Below are 25,033 nucleotides of genomic sequence, written 5' to 3' on the forward strand. Positions count from 1 at the left end.
TCTTTTTTTTAATTAATTTTTGAAGCAAAGTTGGGGCAGAGGGGAATCAAAATGAACTGCAGTTTAGATAGTAAACACAATTATTTCCTTTGAATATATAGCTAAGTAGGATATTTTCCATATAATTTAAGTGACTCACCAGCTTTGGCTAAGTGTTCTTTTCATCTCTGATATTGAATATCAGTATCTGCTTGTGCCAGGTTACCAGTTTACCACTGTAAATGCTGATGATCAACATTAAAGTTTATTTAACCTCCAGAGCTGCACTCTGGAATAAACAAACTTTTGCCATTAGTAGTTCATATGACAGATTTTAGAAAAGCAAACAAACAATACCACCACTAACAAAAAATTTCAATCAGCATTTCTCTTTCCACACTCTTTTCCCTCCAGTGTTTTCTCAGACTCAGGCACAATGAGTAAGCCCCAAGTTGCTGAGATTGCAGTCCCTCAGCCACAGTTAAACGCCTGTTACAGAATGCCTGCTGTGCAGCTTTGCAGGTAGCATGCCACAGCCAAGTACAGTTCCTAAATTGCCCTTTACAATGTCTATGGTGCTCTTAGTAACCAGTTTGGGTTGAAACCAGCATTCTCAGCTGGGAAAAGTGCTGTAACTAAGTAGAAAGAACCAGACCACTGGCTAATCAAGACTGGCATTTACTATTAGAGAAAATAACCCAGGCTTTGTAACAAACACATTCCTAAAGACAGCCACTCCATTGGTACCACCACCACCTTTAAAGTTATAACAGATATTTATCCACACTAACAGAATCAGGGCATTTTGCAGAATGCTTCTGTTCAAAGTGTTCCTTTTCATTGTTGTCAGTAATCCAAATGACCCATTCAAATCCTGCCAAGTTAGGTAAAGCACAAATTGACTATAATCAGCACAAACAAATTATGACACAGTGGAAGACAAACCAAAGAAACAAACAAAATAAATACTTACTCCTCTCCTTTCAATATATATAAACGATAGTGTAGTCATCTGGATCATATTACATAGCAATAATCACCCATTACCAAGTAATGCTACTTTATTGCACCCTTTATGTCAGAAAGATTGTGAAGTTAAACAATCCTGCCATCAATTGAAATTCTTCAGGACGAGTCAAAAACATGCAACATGAAGACAGTAACATTTTACATCAAGCTTAGAAGATGAAAATTAAATAAAATTTCAATGTGTTTTAATGCATTTCTGAAGGACTACACACTAAAAAACGGGGGAAATGCCTCTCAAGTAACACAGAACTGGTCAGCTTATGCTACACAGCACATCACAAATACATTCCTAGAAGGTTTTCAGAGCATGTATAAAATATCAGTTAAGAGACAAGTTGATTATATCAATTCGAAAGCTACCTAATGGTGGATTTTTTTTTTTTTTAATTCTGGCTAATCCAATGAAAGATAACCTCAGAAACACCGATGAAAATTTAGTTCTGCACACAGTTCTCCACTACCTACATACATGCTTGACAAAAGAGCAGAAGAAGGTGTTCTTTTATTATAAGGAGTAAAAGTATCCAAGCTTGAATATACTGTCACAGGTTAATTCATTTTCCTGAAATCCAAAGCAGAGGCAAAAGTGAGTTTCCAAGACAACAAATACATTAAATTGGCACTTGTTGCTCAATCAATGGTTCTAATAATAAAAGGTTCCTTTTTCTTGTGTCGTAAGCAGCTTTGTGCCAGGTGGCCTTTTGTATTATTCTTACATAGTTTATGAAAGCAAATAATCAAGAAAATCCATAAATCCCTTCAACCATCTTTGAAACAGAGACCTGGATTTAAACAGGGGGGAAAAAAAGTTAATGAAACTGTGGGCACCAGCCCAGTACTGCACTCCAGCTCCCCAGGCTTTTCAAGTAGGAGCATTAGGAAACAAAGTCATGACTTCATTTGGCCCTTCCACAGCAAGCGACTTGGAGCAGCTGGCTGCAGACAAAGAGCAGCACTTTCTGCTTTACACATCACTTCTGTTTACTCTGCAAACTACCAGCATACTTAAGGCCACCTAACTAAACAGAAAGGTCATCCATAAATTTATCTCCCACACAAAAACTTTGTACTAATTAGTTTAAAGGAGAAAATGTACAACAGTATCCCCTTCATGTCCTCATATTGTTACTTTATAATATGTGAACAAAATTAGACAAAGAGTTTTGAGGGGATGGAGATAAAAACTGTGCAGCATGAACCAAAGTCAATTCAAACAGCTTGCTGAATTTCTGTAAATTGAAGCCAACAGAAATGAAAAATTATGAACTCTTTTCCAACAGAAATTAATCAGCTCCCTCAACTAAACAAAGACTCAGACTAAAGAAATATCTGCCATCAGAAATTTTAAAAGAAAATATATCTCCCACTAACTGCCAGAAGGCATGTTCATGAAACATCTGCTATAATGAAAAAATACACAACTAAACATAAACTTATAAGCCTAAGATATTCAAACAACAAAAAATTATTTCTAGTGTGTTGTGTAGCAAATGGGCTTTGACACAAACTTTATGTGACAGTATAACGTCAAAGGAGCCAAGAGCTGGAAACTAAACAAAAAAGCCCAGTACAAAAAGTCATCACAGCAATGGTTTTTTGGGTAAGAGCTCTGGAGGCCCTACTGCCCTTCTAGTGCAAAACCCATCTCAGAACTCCTTTTCCTTCACCATCACCAAATGTGGATAGAGTTGTGGTACTGCAGGTCATACAGACACATTTACTCTGTCGTCATCTTTTAATGCTGATGCAGAAATTGATCTAATAGGTCACCAAGTATCAGTGGCTATAGACCCCATAATCACTTAATAAACTGCAAGAAGGCATGTCTAGCATTGAAACAAATGAATAGTTTGTAGACTTTACAGAAGTACCTGTTGAAGAAATGCCTCAATAGTGCATCTGCTAGGCAGTGTCTCAGCTAGCAGCTCTTAAACATAAAATGTGTTCTAATATGTAAAAGCACAAGTTTCTGATAAATGGCTACAGGAATGCTTCACATCATTTAAAAATGAGGACATTCTAAAATCACTACATAAAGAGGAAAAGAAAACCTCTATTTGGTCTATTTGAACAAATTTGGCCTGTGATATGAACACACACAAACTGGGCTTAAGCAAATGCATATCAAGCTCAGACAGCAACAGTAACCTTCTTCAGAATAGTTAATAGTTTGCATGTTCTGTTATGTCATGTCCACTGTCCTCGGTCTTCCTATTCACAAACTCCACACAGAAGAATCTGCAAGATTCCTACTTCATCCCATTCTACATACAGTGTACACACTGACAGCCAGCATTCTTTCTCTGGACTTTTAACTGTGCAGGGAATTGAGAAGGAAAGATCCCAGTAATACTGGTCTCAAGGAAATAAAAGCTCCCCTAACTACGTGAAAGGAACTGAGAAACACAGGGATCCTTCACCTTTGCATGGACCCCACCTTTGAGAGCAGGACACATCCACACTCCTGCTGGGAGCTCTGAGACAGATGTTCTGCAGATGCTCGAGCCCTTATTTACCCAGAGAGCAAAGGAAGCATTTGGAGAACAGTAAGCTAATAGGGTATGGATGTTGTGTGCAAATTCTCCTCAAGCCAAAGGCACAAAACTGTTCTGACAGTAACTAATGCAGCACAGCACAAAGCCTAACCCGCAGTGAGTAGGTTCATCAGTCAAGCCAATAGTGTTATATAAATAAAATCTTTAAAATGAGTGTTTCTGCTTTAAGAGTGGGATTATTTTGAGGCAATTTGATGGGATTATTTTACTGAGATTAAACCACTTCTGGAGTAAACCAAGCTGAGAAGACCCAAAGTCAGAACAAGCATATCTATAATAAAAATAATACTGCAATTACATGGAAAAGTGTTTATTGGAAGAAAAAAGGCTGTATGGGACTACAGAAGTATCCTTAACTGAGTATTCAGTAATTTTAAGAGGTATTTTTAATTCAATAAGCCATGGAAACCTGAGCTGCAAAATAGAAATCACAACCTCCACTGTGTACCTGCATAATGGCAAATAAAATTGGCAGAAAAATGCAAGATAGTCTACAGGCACTGAAATTTGAGCATGGAAGAGAATCAATGGTTTCCCATTCAATTCCCCCCTTAAGTACAAAGGAATTCAAGATCCTTTGATAAATCAAAGTCTGTAAAGCCTATTTCTTCTCTTGTAATGCAGCTTTATACAAAAATATAATAACAAAGTATGCTTCTAATTTTACTCATGCAGCAGCCACTGGATGTCTTACAAATGGACAACAGACCATATTCTATAAGATTTGAATTCTCCATAAAGCTGTATTGAGTTAATAACTAAAATATTACAGTGCAAGGGTTTTTCTTTTAAGTAATTAATTAGTAGTGAAAATACTTCAGAAAAATTTGTTGAGCACTGTGCTCTGTCCCTCTCCAACACACAACAAAATTAAATGAAATATAAAATTCCTGCAGTAGGGAGCACTCACCTATGTATCATATTTCTGATACAAATGGAAAGAAATAAGTAGTCAATGCTTATTTCTTCAGCATTGTGTATACTGCACAGTAGCAAATCTGAGTCATCTTAATGAAGAACATAAAATTAAAAAGTTATGATTCTACTGAAGCTCTTGTCGCTCAGTTTTTACATGACCTCAGCAGGACTATTTCTACTCTGAAACAAAGTACACGTATGGCTGCAGTGAGGAAGAGTAAGCTCCACATGCCACTGCAAAAATTAAATTTACTAAATAAAAACAAAGTCAAAAGGATGTTTCCTTGTATCTGTTTAGCTAGCTTAAGAAACAGACAGTTTTTAAACAACTATTTCCATATTTATTAAAATTATCAACAACTTATTAAAAAAAAAACCCTCTACATTCATAAAGAGTCATAAACTAGATATGAGATACTACCTAAATATTCAAGATTAATTTATCCTTGCAGGACTTTCAGGAAAAAATATACCACAATATCTGCTCATCTTTCCAACAGCACAATCATGAACAAATGTGTCCACCTAAACCTGCATGTTTTGAATGTGACACAAACCCAGGCAAAGTGTAATCTACAAGCAACTCCAATGTTCTGCAGAAAGTTACTCCTGTGATTTTCAGCCCCACTCTTTGTCATTGTAACATCCTACCAACCTGATCTTTACCTGAAATTTCTGACCTTGAGGCTCAAATAGGAGTTCAACATTGATAATCTCTGCCATATGTTCTACTTGCTCCCTATGAGTGGGAATCAGCTGTGATCATGATCTTCATGGTACAGCTAAAAGCATACAGAGGTGCAAAATGCATGCATTAACCACAAAAAAAAAAAAAAAAAAAGAAGTGGGCAACACAAACAAGAACAAACTAACCTTTGTTTACAAAACAATTAAGATCCAAATTGTCAAGAAAACTTGACTGAAGGCATGATTTATTTTCTGCATTATGCCTTACCTAACATCATCCAACTAAGTTACAGAGAGCTCATAATGCCAATATACATCAAGTGAGATCACAATTGGGCCAAAGCATCCGGTAACAAGCACAAGCAGAGGAATGTCAAATACGTGCTGTAGATAAGATGGAAAGCAATCCATTTGGCACATGTTTTTGAGTAGCATAAAATAGAGGATTAAGAAGTGTTTTGTCTCAGTTCAGGCTGGGGTTTTTGGAGGTTTGTTTTAGAGAAGCAGATTATTTTAATGAAGAAATTGTTTTCAGGCTTTCAAAAACGATGAGAGCATACTGAAGAAATAATGGCTTCACGAAAATTGTCAAGTAATAGACTGTGCTCAAAAAATGCATTATAGAACACTAACAATTTTGAAATATAGCTATATATCAATTTATGTTGGCTTTCATGATTATATTCCTCAATATTCAGCATTAGCACACACAGAAAAGCTATACTATGGTAAAGAACCAAATTAGCTGCAAGAATAAATTCAGAAGCTGTTCAAGAGTAAACATCCTTTTCTTAACCCTTGATTCTAAAAGTTACATACAAAAAAAATAAACCGCCTGGTTACAAGACTTTTCACAGTATTTGCTTACAGTTTTGTAATAGAAATATGGGGCATGATTCAAGATATTGTATCTAGAAATTGACTTATTTCTTGCACAAAACTAGCAAATATTGCGCAAGTAAAATCACTGTGTTGTTCGCGAAAGACACTGGTTAATTAAAGTCCCCTTTACTTGTACCAAAACTCATGACCCTATCTAGGACGCAGCATGAAATCTAGCTCATGGCAGTCCATGACATGCACCAACATTTCTCCCTGTCTCAAGCTATGAAGGACAGAGAAAGAAAACCAGTTTCCATATGCAGCCTTGAATGTTATGTATCCAGCCTAGAACCATTTACAACCTGAGCTGATGTTCAGTGCAGCCTTAAAGGTATCAGGTACAAAGTTTAGGACAGCAAGGCGTGTTTGTATAAAACAGCAGAGTTTAAGAGTCCATTTTTACTTTTGTCCAGCATACTCTGGTTCCTAACAAATAAAATTCTGCAGAAAACATGCAGTGCAACCAAAAGCCATGGTAAAAAGTTTGTCCAGTTGAGCTTCACGGAAGCACTCAGAAGTATCTTAAACTTTGAGGTGAGAGGATGTTCTTTTGTTTCTTATTTCTTGTCACTAAAAACACAAGAACACATGGAAGATCCGCAAGTGGGATATTCAAGAGCATTTAAGCAGATTTAAGAGCCCTTCACCAATGAGATAAATCAGAAAATTCTCGGGAAAGTGTGCTGATGGAATGACTACATTAATGATACCTCAACTGGTCTACTCACACTACTGACATGAGCCACTCAAACATCAGCACAAAGACCAACAACTCCATGACAGACCTGCAGAACTTTTAAAGCACAAGCTGAAATACAAGCACCATAGCTCTTTCCATTACCTCTGGATGCTTAGATCAATATTCTGCACTAGGAGGGGACAAATTTTATTGCTTCAGATTAGGTTTGACTCATTTTAATATTGAGATTATACTCCAATTCTTCTCAACTTACAAAATAATTCTACAAAACAGATGAACTTCCTACTTGCATTTGCTCTTCAATACTTTAAAGTTTCTAAAGGATGTGAACTCCTTTTGATATTGCTATGGTAAGATGCCAGAAATTTGACATGAGACATGAGCCAAAAATTAACTTTTCAGAAGCATTTCCAAACCATCTGGAGAAGAGGCATTTAGAGTACAAAATAATTAATACCACCTTCAATAAAACACTAAACATACAGAAGTCTGACCTTTCCGTTGTGTAATTAAAATTTTTGAAAGCATCAAACTACTCAGAACAGATTATGAATCATTCAAAATAATATTACATGTTTTTTTTAACACTATTAGGTTTGGGGTTTTTTTCTTAAACACAGCAGTACTGACTTCCTCGAAATTGCTGATTAGAACTTTAAATGAACAACTGTGCATAAAAACTTGCCTTCAGGAAAAGCCAAAATCAAACTCGTGACCTTATCCAATGTAAAACTGCATCCAAATCAAGTAATGCATTCATGGTTCTTAACACGAATATCCAAAACCAATGAAAGTGCAGATGGAAGCCATAAGCAACTCCAAGAGACAGAAAAATTCCTCCTTAACTCACACTTTGTCACAGCTGATTTATGGTTTGGAAACGAATTCCGTACCTCAACTCTGCAACATAGCAAGACTGGGGGAAGGAAGAAGAAGGTGAATGCAGCCCCTGGCACAGCGCTCACCTTTGAGCACAAACATTATGTTCAAGTATGTTTTATGTGCTGGGATGAAATATCCTGTGAGTCATCAACTCCTTATAAAATGTCAGTGAAGAGCTCCCAGAAATTCACTAATGCTGCACGAAACTTGACAATACCTCGGTAATGATTCTGATGTACTCTTCTATACTTGCAACGTACAAAATCATGACGCTGGAAAATAAGTTGTTCAAAACATGTTTGCCTACATTTCTGAAGGAAACTCTTTAGTTTAATAACCACAAAATAAAACTCCATTTTATTGACTATGATAATTTATGAATGCACATAAAATCTGGGCAATCACAGACTCTGGAAACTATCAGTAGCCTTAGAAATAACTACTTAAGGATATTAATTAATAAGTAGGAGAGATTAATAGAGTTTCAGTAATCAGGTAAAATCAAAACTGCAAATTAAGAACACAGCTTGAATTATCTATTCACAAATAATCTATAAATAATCTAATGGGTTCTCCAAAGATCTAAAAAAAAATGAAATCATCTATGAAGTATTTCAACTTCCAGCAAGTCCTACTTTCCCCTCAAAGAAACAACATATAATGTTTCTAAAGGACTTAGCACCACAACAGAATATGAGTGCCAATAAATTTGAGTGAGAACATAATTTGAATTCTTTTGATGTGTTTGCACAATTTTGTCACTGAGAAAGAGAAGGAGACACACTTGGGCTCAGTTTCATTTGCTTTCTAGGTAGTAATCTTTTCTATGCATAAGCACAGAGACTACACCTTCCTTCTCATACTTAGGTCAATCTGATCTTATCCTCTGTGTAATTTCCCAGTGCCTTAATTTTTGAAAGCAAGATTATACCAGGAAGAGAATTCATAAGAGGTTCAATTAAGAGAGAGAATCTTTTCTGCCTTGTTTCTGGGGTTCATTTTCAATGTTTTGTTTCTCTGCAATGTTTAGGCCACACAGCTCTTCACATTCTGACCTCCACTTTTCTCCCATCCTAATGAGGATGGTCACATATGTGCTCAGAGTGTTGCTACAAAATAAAAAATAAGTGACTTACTGGTTAGTTCCTTTACATCCTTTCATTTGTCTATTTCTTCTTCTAACATATTCAGTAAGTTAATTCCCCTTCCTTTGAATTCCAGCCACAGCCTAGCCTACAACGCTACCATGTTTTTTAATTCCAAAACATTGGCCCTTGAACTACTGCAGTATTTATTGACCAACTAAAAGAAAATCGCTTGCATAAATTTCTGCATGTTGTTACTTGTAAGGCAGAAAAAATTTCCAGAAATTTCCATTAAGCTCCTCATTTCTTTAGAAATATCTTCCCAGAATTACTCCTTTTTCCCAAAGAACATAAAACTCCAGCAGAAGTTGAGCTGTCAACTTTCCCTGTCCTTCACTCCCTGCTCAGCTGTTACCTCTTTTCTTGGACTTGAAAATTTTCAAGGCAGAAGGTGTTACTCTGCTATGTGTTCATACAGCCTCAAGCAATTATTGCTTATGTGTACTCCAGCACAATGAATGTGTCAACTGTTAAATTACCAACACTAATTCAAAGAGGGGGAAAAACGTTTTAAATCACTTTTTACAAATTTTGGAGAGATTACTGAGCTGAAAACTGCCACATAAAAAGCATCTTTCTCAAGGATGACTCTAGTCCAGGACACAGCTCCATCCATCCAGGTACAGCTCCATATGCAAAGAGATTGTGCTGCCCTCCTGTGGTTTGTGAAGATTTTAAGCGCCAGAAGTCACACACAGAGCTGAGAAATACTCTGATTCTGCTCTTGAAAGACAGATTGAATAGCTAAACATTACACTTTGAAGAAAGTAAAAAAGTCAAAGTGCTGTTGCAGAGGTACCAAAAGTCTCCTGATGCCTCTGCCTGAAAGGACCACTTAGGCTTTGCAGAGGAAACACAGAACAGCTATGTTAAAACTCACCTGTCCCTCAGGTACAATGTGCAGAAAACAGCAATGTAAGTGACCTACAAAAATACTGCAAAGACAGGTAAAAAACCCAGAAGTTTAAATCCTTGTGTTGATTATGCCACACAGGTAAGTGAATTATGAATCCCCACACGTTGGGATATGGCAAACGGGTGATACAAAAGAGCTAAAGGGCACAAGCCATACATACATCCTACCAATTGATGTAACTGGGATTTAAATGTAATGACAAAACATACAGAACAATCTTCAAATAAGCAGTGAAGGCAATTTACAGCAAGAAATACCAGAATACTAAAGCAGATCAAATATCCCTTTTAAAGTCAAGATTGATGCTACAAAAAATCAATTTAAATTTTACAATAACTGGAAATACTAAGATATTAGTATATTCTGGAAGAAGATTATGAAGAGAAATGTCAACAACAATTTAACATTTTATCCAATAGCATATCTAGAATATTTGGAGATAGAAAAGTGTTAATTTCTCCTCCTCCTAAATCTTTCTAATTAATACAAATATGACATCACTGCCTTCTCTACAAAGTGACACTCTGTAGCACCACATCACTCTTAAGTACTCCTTTTTGACCATTAAAGGATATTAATTTCTATATTTCTATTCCTCAGAAATACCTCTGATGATGATTTTGAGCCATGTTCAAAAGAAAATGTCTTTTTGAATCATATTAATCATCTGGATATTTGCTGGACATTGTTCCACACCGTAACTGCTAGAATGGATCAGCATTCCTTCACTCCTCAGTAGTAATCTTCCACAAAAAATGACCTACACCTCCATGCTGTGGAGTACTTTAGCACAAATGTAACCTCTAAACCTCTGGCTTAAGAGATGAAGAATGTAACTTTGGGGCTCTGTGATCCCATGAATAAGGAACACAGAAATATAAAAGGGAGAAGGAATCTAGTAAATTCTACTACAATTATATAAGGAGTTAAAGAAAGACCGAATAGTTTAAATGAAACAAAGGGCAGAGTTACTTAGCAGGCTACTTAATATTTATTAAAGATTTCTGATTAAGATATGAAAAATTAATTTAACAGCTTGTTAAAAAATATTTGCTAGGCACCTATGAGTTAATGTTTTTGGGGTTTATGCCCTTCCACGTGTCTAATAACTTCAGAGACAAAAGAGAAAAAAACCTCACATTCTAACAAATAAAACTTAATTTTCTATCCAGGACAAATCAAATTCACTCAAATTCTATGCAGGTAAAGTCAGTTTAGGCCACTGACTGTCAAGTGCAGACATTTTGTCAAAGTTAATTGTGGATTAATCAAGAACACGCTTCAACCATTAGAACCAAGACAACTGTGAATTTACAAAAATAAATCATTATGAATTGTCTTCAGTGCTCAAGCCATAAATCTGTAAAACATTTCAACTGCCAAACTGCAGTATTTAATTCTAATTCTTTAGTATGTTCAGTAAACAAAAACAAACCACAACAGGACTAAAAAAGCATACACTGAACTTTATGTACAGAGTTCTACAAAACAAATCTCTCCAAAGCCTAATAAACTCCCAATTAACAAGGACTTGTAAACAGTAAAAATAATCAGTAATCAGGTAAAATTAAAACTGCAAATTAAAGAACTGCAGGAATTAGACGTCATCAAAACCTGAACTTTTATTGTAGGGGATATTCAATATGAAGCATTATGGCTTCAGTAATTCTCTGAGGGCTTACACTTCACAAAGCATGGCACTGAAACAAAGGTGACACCTTCCAGTATGACTACGAGCCACATGAAAGTCCATCAAACACTCATCACAACAGGATTTTACAGAGCAGACCAAACACGAAGGAGAATGTGTCCTCACCTGAATCAAAATGCAGCTGTTAGAACTTGGTATCATTCTTTCTAGTGTGATTTTTAATAAGATACACTAGCAACAGTAGTTTTTTCTTTGCAGATTTTGAGTATTTCAAAGGCTGTAGGCTTGTCATTTAGATCAAAACATCACTTAAGAAAATGCAACAGACTGCAAGCCAGCATAAATATACTGAACTTGTATTCCTTACAATGCATATGCATTGATTTCATGAGGCATAGAAACCAGCTATGTTTTCAAAGAGTGTTCATTTTAGTAAATCATTGTGCCTAAAAATCATTACTACATACTAATTTAACTTGAACATGTAATAGCTTTGCCACCTGTCTCCAAATAAGCATTATAAAAATACAAAATAACTAATTTCCATCCATTGTTTTGCTTGGTAATCCAAGACAATCACAAAAGAAAAAGGAAGGAAGACTACAGTAACAGTAGGAACAGTGTACATTGCCATCCATGAGTTATCTAGTTTGGTGACATGCCTAAGTTATTATTTCCAGTTAAACCTGAAGAATTTTTGGTCTAAAATTTAATAATTGCATTCAAACTTGTATGAAAATTGTCCTCAGGCCAACTACACAACATTATATCCCTGAAAAGATCCTAAGAAGTCACATATGAAATACAAAGTTTTGCAAGAATACTCTTTTTAAGGCAAGCCAGTAAAAGAAGATATACCAGTATTGTCTATATTACAAAAATGAGCATCTTTGCCTTATCTTTGTTACTGAAAATTATTTACTTCTCAAGTATGTATCAAGAATGTGAAGCAACCTGGCTGTATTGCCATCAGAGATTTTCCAAATCTTGAACTGCACACACAAACATGGTTTAAACTTATTTAAATGAGTGCAGAAAAACTGTAACTTAAGGGAAAGTTAATGAGAAGCAGCTTCAGTTGAATTTCCCTTGGACTGTTACACCCATGTGGCTTGCAGGCAAAGAGCTCTCTGATATGGAAAGATCAGCTGAAGAAGAAGGATGAGTTCCTGCTTCAGGATGCCTGAGACACTGAAATAGGCTAAAACACTATTAAAAAAATCTTCAAAGTCTTTCAAAAAGTTCTGACAGGCTTGAAAGGGAAATAGAGAACTTTAAAGTGTTTCTTTAAACTCTTTTTGTTTTACAGAATAAATGAATGTCTGGATTTAATTTTAAAAATACAGTTGCTTTTAACTTTCAAAATAAAATACACAATTTGCATATCTTGATTAGCAAAAGTTTTCATAAAATGTCAGATTCCCTAAACCATCTTTGATTTTTAAGCATAATGTAGTCTCAACTCAGAAAGCATTTTTCAAGTCAAAATATTCAAAAGGTAATACCAATATAAAAAGCAGAACAAAGAGTGACCTAGCTGCACAAAAAAAAAAATATCCCAGAAACAACCTGGATATACCAAATCAATTTTGGCCATTCCAAATCAAACGGCTCTGCATCTAATACAACATTTATTCCACAAGTATGTTATTCAGTTTTATGAGCAATTACAAACAACTTTAACATGGACACAAGGTCACAAACTTTTATATTGGTTAGAAGATAATTACATCATTAAGTGCTGTTCCCTTCATTAAAACTAATTTTTTTTATGATGAGGGTTAGAAGATTTTCAAAATTTTCTTTTCTCTGTTGAGAGGCCACACTACAATAAAGTATCCCTTACTTAATAACAGTTCTGGAAATTGAAGCTAATACTGATCCTTCAGGACTGTTGTTTGGTAGCCAAGACTGTTTAATCAAAATATCAGTTAATTCCACAGAACTGGAATACCATGCTCTGTGTTACTGCTCTAGCCTGTGTTATTCAGAGGTACTTAAGTTTCAAAGATGTTTCTAAACTACAAATGTAAACACTGTTTTACTCTGTAAGTAAATACCATCTCATGCATACTGTTACTGAAATGATGGTTCATTTCAAATGATATACCATAAATAAAGCAGTTATTTTAAGTTCTTTTACTTCCTGCTTAACAAGTATTTCAACTCATGAGAAAAGTAGTAAGGGTTTGTAAGACTGTAGGTCAGTTACCTCTCATTCTTGAATTTCACAGTTGGACAAAAAAGTCAATAAATAAAAAACTGTGTTAAAGAAAAAAATAAATTCTTGTTTAAAAAAAAAAATCTCTTTTTTTGTTTGTTTCACAGTGAACCCAATGTTTGATGAACAAATGTGACAGTACCAAAGGCTTCTATCTCCATATATCCTCAGAGTAATAAAGCAGCAACAAGGGTTATCACCATCCAACCCCACATTCACACACTTTCCCCTTCTTTTTAATGTGTTTGGATTAGCCCAAAGGAAGCACCTCTAATCATATCCAGCTAAACTGATCTTATTACTCACAAAGCCTTTGCAGCAAGTAGGAAATGAACCTGAAGACAATGAATCCATTCACACACACAGGACCAGAAACACAAGCAAAAACTCCATGACTGACTGAAGTTCCAAAAAGCAACTAATGCTGCCTAATAAAACCATAGAGAAGATGTTGCATTTCTTTGTTGGTCACAAATTAAATATAATCTCCTCTTTCCCAAACCTCACATATAATCAGCAGAAGCACAGTATTTCCATTCAACAGTCTTCTTTCAATAAGCCCCTCTTCCCAAAATTTTCAGCTTCTGCCTGGCTAGGGAAAAAATGAAAACATTTCCTATGATGACATACATCAGTACAGGGAAATAATCACATGATGTATCTGATTTTCTTTCTGTCTCACATTGTGACTACCTACACTTTTATACTCTGACCTGCCACCCTCCTTTTACTGTCTGTACATACTGACAACCACAGTAACTTTATTCCTATGGAAGGTATCTATGGATGCCCTTACTTCTATGTAAGACTCAAGACAACCAAGCACTGAATTTTAATACAGATTTGAAATTGCTTACCTGTCTTAGCTCTGGAACATATTGAAAACTGGCATATTTTTTTATGAAACAGTTAAGTAGCTTCACCATAAGAAGACTCTGTTAAATACACACACAGACATACAAACCCTCACCTTCCCCAGGACTGACTGCAGAAGGAAGACTGGTCCAGTCTAGGGTCCAGCTGGGGCATGGATGAAGAGAAAACTTTGCTTCAATTCCATTTTCCTAAATGAAAGGAGGAAAAAAATAAATTAAAACATTTTACCCACTTAAGATGGCATCAGAATTCTCCCTAAATTTAATGGCATCAGATCAAACTGCAACACTGTCGGTTTAAGTGAAACTGGACAGGTAGAGGACTCTGCATTATACAACATTCAAATTATGTATTTCCCTCATTCTCACAAAAAAGCCCTCCTAATTTTTTTAGGAAGTGCTGTCAGCTTCTATGCAAAAAATATTGAATTATGGAACATGATGGAGAGCTTTCTTCAACAAAATTTATTAGGGCTCCCAGATGGTCAAAGCTTTAACAAAACAACAAAACAAAACAAAACAAACAAAAAAAAAAAACAACCCAATTGAAAAAGGTTTGATAACGAAGCCAAACATAAAAGCAACAGATTTTTGTCATTCTTTATATAAATATATTTAAAAGAGAAATACGATATTGCAATTCAAACTAAAAGTTACTTTGATTATTCAGAATTATTGCTAGGGCTCCAGCAGTCCTATCTTTACCCAATTCCTGAATAAATCAAATATCAGAAGAGAAGAAAAAAGTAGAATCACTTCTAAGTCAACGTGTATCAGATTTAAGACAAACAAAGGATATTAAACTGTTTAAGGCTGTCAAAATTAGCTTGTACAATTCTAATAAATTCTACCTACTCCAAATCAAGCAATTATGACTATAAAAATAACTCTTTAAAAAGCTTAAATTACCATTAACTTAGTCATGGTTGGCCTTGGACCACCTAAAAAATGACTGTCTTCATTATCCTTATCCTCTTCTAACTCATCAGGAACTGAAGTGGAGTCCTGTAGCTGTTCCTCAGGACCAGACACCAACTCTGGAAGCTGGAGAAGCTCCATGTTGCATTTGCCAGCAGCTTTCTTTACTCCAGGTACTTCTTGAACTCTTCGATACCAACTGGATATCAGTGGCAAGTTTACCAGATTTTTGCCTTGTTTCTTGCTGGAAACCTAAAATAATAAAATGAGAAGGTCAGTGGCTACTGTAAATTTCTTACAAGCCACCAAAAGGCACAAACTACAGGAGTAAGCTCAGCTCCATGCTGAGCACAAGCACTCACAGCGTGACGGCAATACAAACATCAGCTGGTTCAGAGCTCCAGGTGGAATTGCCAGTCAGCCATTTAGACTTTATCTGCAATTCCCATTTGCTCAATAGGATGAAAAGGTTCACATGACCAATTTTAATCATAATTTCAGTCAGTAACAGGAAAACTCCATATAAATAATACTCTTAAATATGTGCTATTTCCTAACATAGGAATTGCTCAGTTTGGTTGGTCGTTAGACAAAAAACCCCAATGCAGTAATTTGCAATGAATACTGAACTCTGAGCATGACATTATGGTACCTGAATGGTCTTTCCCACAAGTACCCATTAAAAGCTCCTCCACCAACGGCTGTTTTGCTGGGAACTACAAGCCTGAAATATCTCAGACTTTGTGGTAACAGGCATACATTACCCCTGGTCTTTATTCAAATCTTTGCACTACATCTGCGGCTTTTTTTTTAATTAGTACTGATTTTTTTAAATCATGTATTACTTTCTACAATCTTAATTTCACATTTTTATACAAAAATGGTAACTAGTATATTTATTTTCTGAATTAAGTGTATGTGATAATGAGTTAATGGCCTGCAATAGAAACTAGCATTTTAAGTGTAAAAAATGAAATAAATGCATTTCTTAAGCAAGAAAAAAAAATATACCCCTATCACTTTTTAAGATGAAGTCCAGCTTTTTAAAAGGATGCACCTGATGAAATTAGCTAACTTTTGTTTAGATTCCCAAATGTTCTAGAACAATGGAGATCATCCTCTTACAGGAGAGGTTGTGAAGTCTCCTTAGAGACACTCAAAATATAACAGGACATGATCCTGGGCAACTGGCCCTAGCTGACCCTGCTCTGAGCAGGGTGCTTAGACAAGATGAGCTCCAGATGTGACTTCCAACCTCAGTTATTCCAAGTTCAACTGTTCTGTGATGCTGTGCCTGCTTTAAACAGAAAACTAAAAATCACGATTATAAGAAAAGGCAGAAAAGACCACATAAAACCAACATTCTTCCCCGGAGCTGTCCAAAGACTGGAAATAGAAATTGGTAAAGAACACTTGAAATTACATGAAATTTCCAACAGCTCTACTGCATGCTGTGTTTATAATATACTTAGGGCAATCACGAGTAATTAGCAATAGCTAAAGGAGCAAAAGGACAAACTATGTAACTTTAGTGTCTAATTTAATAACCTAACAGTAACACGGGCAAAACCACATTAATTCAGTTAAGGAAGAAATCTTTTGGAAACCAATTCTAAGAGGCACTGTTAAACTTGTTATCAAGTGTTCTAAATTGTATTTTAAAAAGTGAATAGTGTTTTTCCCAGATGAGGACCTGAGCTTTTGTTATACTTCTATTCATTTTCAACAGTTACAACTAATAGAAGGCATAACAAAGGTAACCTCAGAATGATAACAGCAATGAAATGAGGTAATGAAAAACAACACTTCGGCTTCATTATCTTACTTTCTGTAATTATAATTACAATCAGCTAGTCAGGTCTCCTCATATTTACAGGATGATATTTTCCAGACACATTAAGACTTCATTATTATTCACACTCTTAATTCAAAGTGGAACTGCAACTACAGTGATTTTTTTAAACACAATCCAGCAAGTCCAGTTATACAAGTGACAAATAATGCTTTAATACAGAATTGAACTCCGGGAATTCAATTCCATCAACAAGAGCAGTCTCAACTCACTGCCTGCAAGAAGCTTTCAAATGCAAGTTTTTCAATTTTGATGACAACTGTATGCATCAAGGTATAATTGCTTAGAAAATGATAATTCACCAGAGAACAGAAATAAACAAACATTATCCCAGAACTCTTGTAAATTAGGTAAAAACGAAACTGAAAGCCAGGTTTTCAGAGCAATCCTTGGTGTAAGCTAACACAAGTGTATTGTAAAATACCTAGCTCATGAACTGCAGAATGCCAGGGCTCAAGGGTAACATAAAAAGTCAATAAATACAAAATTCTTGGCTGCTCACAGTACCTCCATAGAATGATCCCAACTACATTGCTGAGATCAATTAAGCATCTGATACAAAAATCTTCTCATGCCTAGCACCAGTAAGTCAAATATTACTGTACAAAGTTATGCTCTTATTTAAAAAGGTCTTGGAAAAACAAGGGCTGAAATACATTAAAGTTTTTTTAATAGCTGAAATGGCTGAAATACATTTAATTTTTTTAAATAAATTGTCTTAATACTTTTGTTTAGTATAATCCATACAGAAGTTGCTGTTTACCTCCAAATATGTGATTTGCAAAACAAATCAGATGTGAATTAAGAAGCATTTCGGTAAAATAGCTCATCATCTCAATTCATTCATATTGCTGCCATCATCACACAGAAATCCACTGAGGATGATGACATCAGTTAAAGAAGTTATAAAGTGGACATTTGTCATATTATTAATATTTGATAGTAATTATCTTGATTTTTGAGATTGTTATCCTCAATCGGACTAACAGCATCTTCTCCAGGAATTCCATTTGTTTTCAAACACCATAAGGGAAATTTGGCAAACCAGCTTGCAAAATCAAAATGCAAATATTCCTGGAATAGACACCAGCTTAGCTATAAATCTCATACGGTAACTGCAGGAATAGAACTGTAGGAGGCAAACTCACTGACTCATTTCACAGTGATGGAAAATAAAGACATAGTTGTAATTTCTTTAAATCTCTCCTATGCATCTCTCCCCATAAAACTAAGTACACAGATTGTGCTGAGCAATACTCTTGCACAGTCTTACCATGGAAGTTTTTCCCACTGTAGAACTAGCTTTTAAGTTGAGCTCAAGTCACCTGTACTAGTATTTTAAAATTATTACTTTCTGGGAAAACTGCTGCCAAAATATTTCAGTATAATATTTTAACAGTTAACAGTGTTTTACTAACCATTGATATGCTCTGTATCTAGAAGTAACTTTAGTGACCTCACCATTCCCTGTTTTCTGTGTTTGAACAAAAACAATATAAATCTTTGATTTTGGGTTAAGGTCACATTGAAAACACCATTATATATTCCAAATTAACATATTTTACAACTTTTAGGTTCCTAAAAAACATACAAGTACACTAATTGACATTTGCAGAATTTGTCAGCTTACCAAGAACTGATGGATGCATGGCAAAAGCACTAGATCTGCCACAGTGAAATAAAGCCCTTCTGCAAAAACGTGGTCCAAGAGTGGAAGGTCAGAGGTTTTTGTTCTCCTAATATGAGGGGCCTCCCTGTTGATTGCCTCTGGTGCTTCCTGGGCAAGTAATTTGGAGAAAGCTACACTCAGTTCCAAACTTGATGGTGGATGTTCATGGACTTCTCCTGCTTTCAATTCCTCTGCTGCTTCTTCACCAAGCACAGGCACTGCAGCCTTGGCACCTGCCTTCTGTTGCTGAAGTTTCTGCCTTCGAATTTTGTCATCATTATGTACTCGGACAGGTTCTCCAAGCTTCCTTTCCAACAGTAAAATGTCAGGGGGAATAGCCTGGCAGTGCTCCGGAGAGGCTGTCAAAAATCTTTCAACAGCCCGAGGTATGCTGATCTCACAGAGCCTGGTCCACTGGCTAACCTGTCAAATAAATTTACATAATTAATGTCTTTACAGAAAGAGAAACAAAATCCAGGGTAACTTTTGGTTATTCAATCACTTCAAACAAAGGAATTCCAGCTTTAAATATATTCTTTGTTAGTCTTAGAAACTCAGATATTTCTGTATTGCTTTTACAACAGGAGAGTTAGGAAGCTAAATCTTTATATATAACAGAATGGTTATCCAGTACAGCATATTTTTATTTTCTTATTATTGACGTAAAATTAGGGTGGCTGTGTAGCTCGTAAGAAACAAATCTGTGAACTGAGTTGAAGGCACGGTGATCAATGGCAACCATGGAAACAGCAATCATGCCAGGGTGGAGCTCTGCCTCCTGAGAGGCTGAGGAGAGCAAATCCAGATGGATGAGCTGCCAGATGAGTAAACTGCTGTGTGATAGATGGACTGACATCTCAACTCAAAGGGTAGTGTTGGTTAACAGTTCACACTCTACCTGAAGGCCAGTTAGGAGTGGAAATCTTTAAGGGTCTATGCTGAGGCCTATCCCATTTCATCATGTTTACCTGGAGGGGGGAGATGGAATACACTCCCATCAAGGATGACATGGAATTGAGAAGAGCAGACAACAAATTCCCAACAAACTCCAAGGTAGAGCTGCTATTCACATGAGCCTGTACAGACTAGAGAATGAGCTGAGAGGAACTGATGTGAAATTCAGAATATTCCACACCTGGGAGGGACTTATCCCCTGGAATGGTACAGGCTAGGGACTGACCACCTGGCCAGTTAGCCACTCTGCTGAAAAGACACTGGACAACCTGGTGAGGAAGCTAAACAGAAGTCACCTTGACAATGAAGGCTAACAATATACAATGATCTTGAAATCAAAATCAGCAAGAAATCAGGTGTTTCTTAGTTTACTTCAAACTTTATAACTAATACTGCTAGACATGAAGCAAAGATCTGACATACTTTTTAACATATGGGGTTTTTTTGTGCTGCTAAAAAGTAGTATCTTCAAAAATAATTATTTTTCATCTTTGTGCCAAAATACAGGTACTTCTCCATAGAGAAAATTGCATTTTCTAAGCAAATTAAGTTTTTTACTAAAAGAACTTACTTGACATCAATATTAAGAGTCTACTTCAAAGCATTTAATGCTTATTAAAAAAACAATCAATGTATCTAAGAGAGAGACACACTCACTTCCGCACAGGCTTTTAAGCAGGTCTTCTTAAAGCCCAAGAGTTCCAAAACATCCTTTTTAGATGGATCTGCCTCAAATGTTTTCTGTATTATATGTCTTAAGACCACAGAAAGCCCAGCTCGGCAGAATTTGTCATCTTTCACGACAACAGCAGGTAAACTGCAGCTCTGCACAACCACTGGAAGCTGACACCTGGAGATTAAGTGGACCTCAAGATCGCCAACGAGGTTTTTTGTCACACACTGATCACCCACATCTTCGCCAGTTGGCACTAAAAAAACTTTAAATAATTTGCAGTCACAGTAGGATAGCAAAAACAGTGAGATAGATGTATGAAGAGGAAAGATACTATCTCTGTACTGATGAGAAAAAGCCAAATATAAATGTTCTTCAGCGACATTATCTTTCATCTTCTTCCTGAGATGAAGTTCCTGAAATAGAAATTAGAGTACAACATCCATAAAAGAATACAGAATAAAAAAAAAATTTTAAAAAATGAGATCACTGGCTCTTCCACTATCTGCTACAACTAATTTTAACATAAGACACCGCTAAAGACATCCTGCATGAATAACTGGCAGGCCCTTTCTTAAGAGAAAAGAATGGTTTCACATCTACACTGTCTCTTCAAGTACAAGATCATGGATAGGAAAATTACCTCGGTAAATTTTTTTTTTCATTTTAGCATATTTCTGACATCAACTAAAACCTAAAGAAAATGTTTCATTTTCAATTTTTAAGTGCATAAACATTTTAGAGCAAGGCTTTGTTTTCTAATGTTAAAATCTTCCACAATATTAACCATGCATTATTAAAAAAAACAATTTCCTGAGCACATATCTACAACAGTCAGTTCTCTAATACAAACATCTGTCTTTTTGTAACTGCTAAAAGGCATTTATAGCAGGTATTTAGGCCATGGGAAGTAATACTGGTTTCTGTATTAGAAATTAATCGAGAGTTGGGTGAGATAATAAGTGAAGGACTCACAAGCAAATAAACATTCATCTCATGATACTACACAAACACCTCAAACACACAACTACTTTAAAGCAGTCAAATTCAACAGTAGCAAAGCTGAAATTATTATCTTCTCAGTATATTAAAAACTCACATTAATTTTCCTTACAGTGGGTTGAAAGCTACATTTTTCCTACTACAGTATTCCACAGGAGTTTAACATAAGGCGCTGATGCAGTAATTTTTCTGCTCCATCACTCAGCAGAATTGCCCATTACCTGAGAGATGGCAGGTGGCACTGAAAAGCCTCAGACACTAGATGGCCCCCTTACCACAAGTGACACAGGCCACAGCTCCAGCGCAGCAAGGAAGAGAAATTTAAATGGTGCTGAGAAAGGCCAGAAGAGGGTTTTATATATATATATATATATATATATATATATATATATATATATGTATGTATATATATGTATATATATATATGTATGTATATATATGTATATATATATATGTATGTATATATATGTATATATATATAAAAAAAGCATGAGTGACACTGGAACAGCACCAGTCTTTCACATAACTGTCTAGATTAATAAGGTCTTTGCACAATTACACATATGATGCAAGTATTTTTTTAAAAAAAGTTTTCATTTCATAGATCTTGATTATTCAATTTATTTTTCCATGTAGACATGTACACCACACTTACTACTTTATATTACCTACCAGAGGGCCAAAACAGTTGCCCAAAAGGAGGAAGTGGAAGAATAAAATCAAGTCTTCCTGACATTAAGAATACTAATGTCTGCTAATAGTGAAACATTTTTAAACCACTAAATGACAAGAACAGTGGCTCTGCTAGGAGTACTGTTGCTTTTCTTTAATTAATACACTGACACACAAAGAACAGGAGAGTACGCAATGCCATACCTACTTTACCACAAGATATTTTATTTGGGTAAATCTTGACAGCATGGAATTTGAGACAGACTCTAAATCCTAAGTACACCTCTGTGGTAGAAATCATCCAGTGAAGGCACTGCCAGAGAGGTAAATGCAGAAGAGTTACTGCTACCATAGTCACACCCATAGCTTTCAGCATTTAAACTCCTCAACTACAGTACCTCTTTCAATATTAAAAAGTATTCTTGTATGCATTTGGGTTAAAATTTTTGGTCTCCATGGGAACTCAAAGAACTCAGAAGTCCATCTTTTGCTGGGCATGCAAACCACTCAGAAAAACACATTCACCTTATCACTCAATTTTTTCTTCTAGTTGATGTTCCTGGACTCAATCAGCTATTTTGGTCATCTTCATGCTATGCAAAACTGCTAAATATTTTGGTAACCTCCGACAAGGTTTCTATTTCCGAAGTATTCGGAAATACTAGTATTATTCCACAGTTTCCATCTATTAATCACCCGTTGTTAAAAATTATTTTTAAAAACTTCTTACAAGTAATTTTAACAAACTGGGCTTCCATAATGACTGCAACCTGATACACAGGTCATTAGAATATCAACACATTCAGTCTGGATTTATTTGAATTGTTAATTATTGAAAAAATTTCCAAGTCTCTCCACCACACCAGTAACTGAACATCTCACAGACTTTCCTTTCAGAGAGCCTTGCAAGGTGAAAGTTTCCTGTGTTTATGTTACACAAGTGAAAAAGCAAAAGCACAAAGAGAATTCTGTAGTTCAGTGTCACACTGGAAGTCTGTCCTACACCAAGCCAAAAATTCGGACATTTTTCCTTAAAGGCTTTGTTGTTTGGTTGGCTGTGAGATTTTGGGGGGTTTTAAGGTCAGTCTATGACAATGGAAATTACAGTCAGGCTAATTTTATTCTCAAATCTCTCAGAGAAGAGAAACTAAAATAATGTGTCCAAGAGTTCTGTCTATAAGTGACTTTACTTCTGTTTCCTCATTGTTTCCTGTGAGAAGCAAGGCCTTTTTGAATCATCACTTCAACTGAGCTGTACACCCTTACACTGCCACACTCAACCCCTCTCCCATATTTTTGGAGAATTCCTCTCAACATTTTGTCTCTAAACACTGACATTATAAAGTCACTTCCTATATTTTTTGTTTCCAATACCGGTGCTCTTCCACACTGTTTTGGCTCTGAAAAATCTATATTCCTTGTGGATTCGTGCACAGATTTTCAATTCAAAAACTTAACAGCCTACCTGGTTGTCCATTCTCACTTAAGTCTTTTCACAAAACTACTACCCATCCATTAAATGTGTTATTAATCCCTTGGCAGCCTACTGAGACAAAAGCAGATGCAGACATACACAATAAAATGAAATGTGCAATACAGAACTAACCAAACCAAGTAAGACATTGCACTATTTGCTCATAGTATTTTTTCCCAGCACTTTTTTCTCTAATTAGACCATAAATTCTGGGGGAAGAGACAGATTTTTATTCTATTGGCCATACTTACAGTAGCCATTGCTTCAAAGAGAGAAAATGAAAAGCAATGATCAATACAGGATTTGTACCGTAACTTAAATGACAAAGCTAAATAGCATTGCCTACCTTTGGTATAAAAGACACCTACTTTGAAATTATAAATGTTATGCAAGTGTAACTTTCACTAGCTGTGCTGTTTTTTACCATTTTCTCCTCCCTTTCAACACGCTCTAAACAACAGTTAAATTAGGTTCACTCAGTTGCCCTGTTAACAATGTAATAAAGAAAAGCACTGCTTTAAAAACAAGTGTTTCCCATAAAAATTAAAGACAAATAAACAAATACATAACCATCCTCTTCCTTTTGAAAGGAAAAAGATGAAAAATATCCTATTCATTTGTTGATTACTACACAGTAAAACGGAACTTTTGGTAAGATGGCACATTAGCATTTAAGAAACGTTTAACATAGTGCCACTTAACAACGCGGCAAACATTTAACTTAGTGCAGAGCATTATTTGTGCTTTAAGGCACGTAACCCGAGAGCCTGGAGTTGTATTTCTACCCCAGACGATCCATTCACTGGACGCGTTCAGGGCCACCCCTGCACAGAGGGGGAAGCACACAGGAGCTTCGGACCCGAGCTGCAGGCGGGTCCACGAATGAAGAGGAAGGTGTGGACAGTTCTGGAGAGCCAGACGCGGGCTGGCCATGGGGGACAGAGCCGGGACTCACTCGGGGCACAGAGCCGGGACTCGGGGCACAGAGCCGGGACTCACTCGGGGGACAGAGCCGGGACTCACTCGGGGGACAGAGCCGGGACTCACTCGGGGGACAGAGCCGGGACTCACTCGGGGGACAGAGCCGGGACTCACTCGGGGGACAGAGCCGGGACTCACTCGGGGGACAGAGCCGGGACTCGGGGCACAGAGCCGGGACGGCAGCACACGCCTGAGCTCGGCTACTGCAGAGAGCGACGCCACCGAACCACAGCTCCCTCGCAGCCCCGCTCCCTAAAGCCTCTGCTCTCAGATGCTCTCGGTGCCCACGCAGCGCTGTCAAACCCGCCCCGGGACTTTGCCACCGCCACCTTCCCTCCATCCTGCCCTTTCTCCCGCTCCTTGTCCTTACCCCGGCCCGGCCGCTTCCGCCCCGGCTC

At 36.5% G+C, this 25,033-nt stretch overlaps 1 protein-coding gene across 8 annotated transcripts in view; it reads right to left on the reverse strand.

Annotated features, from left to right (window-relative positions):
- Nucleotides 1-25,016, reverse strand: part of GSTCD (glutathione S-transferase C-terminal domain containing) — a 45,805-nt gene extending 20,789 nt beyond the window's left edge. For 5 of the 8 annotated variants that reach the window (XR_010998144.1, XR_010998145.1, XM_068187463.1 and 2 more), the window contains exons 1-7: nucleotides 25,006-25,016; nucleotides 23,044-23,101; nucleotides 22,389-22,493; nucleotides 20,491-20,922; nucleotides 18,841-19,302; nucleotides 15,350-15,610; nucleotides 14,536-14,629 (exon numbers count right to left, since the gene is read on the reverse strand). Coding sequence is in view for 6 of the 8 variants with exons in the window: in XM_068187463.1 (XP_068043564.1) it covers nucleotides 14,536-14,629; nucleotides 15,350-15,610; nucleotides 18,841-19,302; nucleotides 20,491-20,922; nucleotides 22,389-22,481 (1,342 nt within the window). In the remaining 2 variants the exon portion in view is untranslated. Of the gene's footprint in view, nucleotides 1-14,535; nucleotides 14,630-15,349; nucleotides 15,611-18,840; nucleotides 19,303-20,490; nucleotides 20,923-22,384; nucleotides 22,494-23,043; nucleotides 23,102-24,000; nucleotides 24,079-25,005 lie in introns of those variants that run through there. The other 3 variants (XM_068187460.1, XM_068187462.1, XM_068187461.1) reach the window with 3 other exon arrangements.
- Nucleotides 25,017-25,033: the final 17 nt, after the last annotated feature.

This window comes from Anomalospiza imberbis, chromosome 4 (genome assembly GCF_031753505.1).
Source record: "Anomalospiza imberbis isolate Cuckoo-Finch-1a 21T00152 chromosome 4, ASM3175350v1, whole genome shotgun sequence".
Classification (NCBI taxonomy): Eukaryota; Metazoa; Chordata; class Aves; order Passeriformes; family Viduidae; genus Anomalospiza; species Anomalospiza imberbis.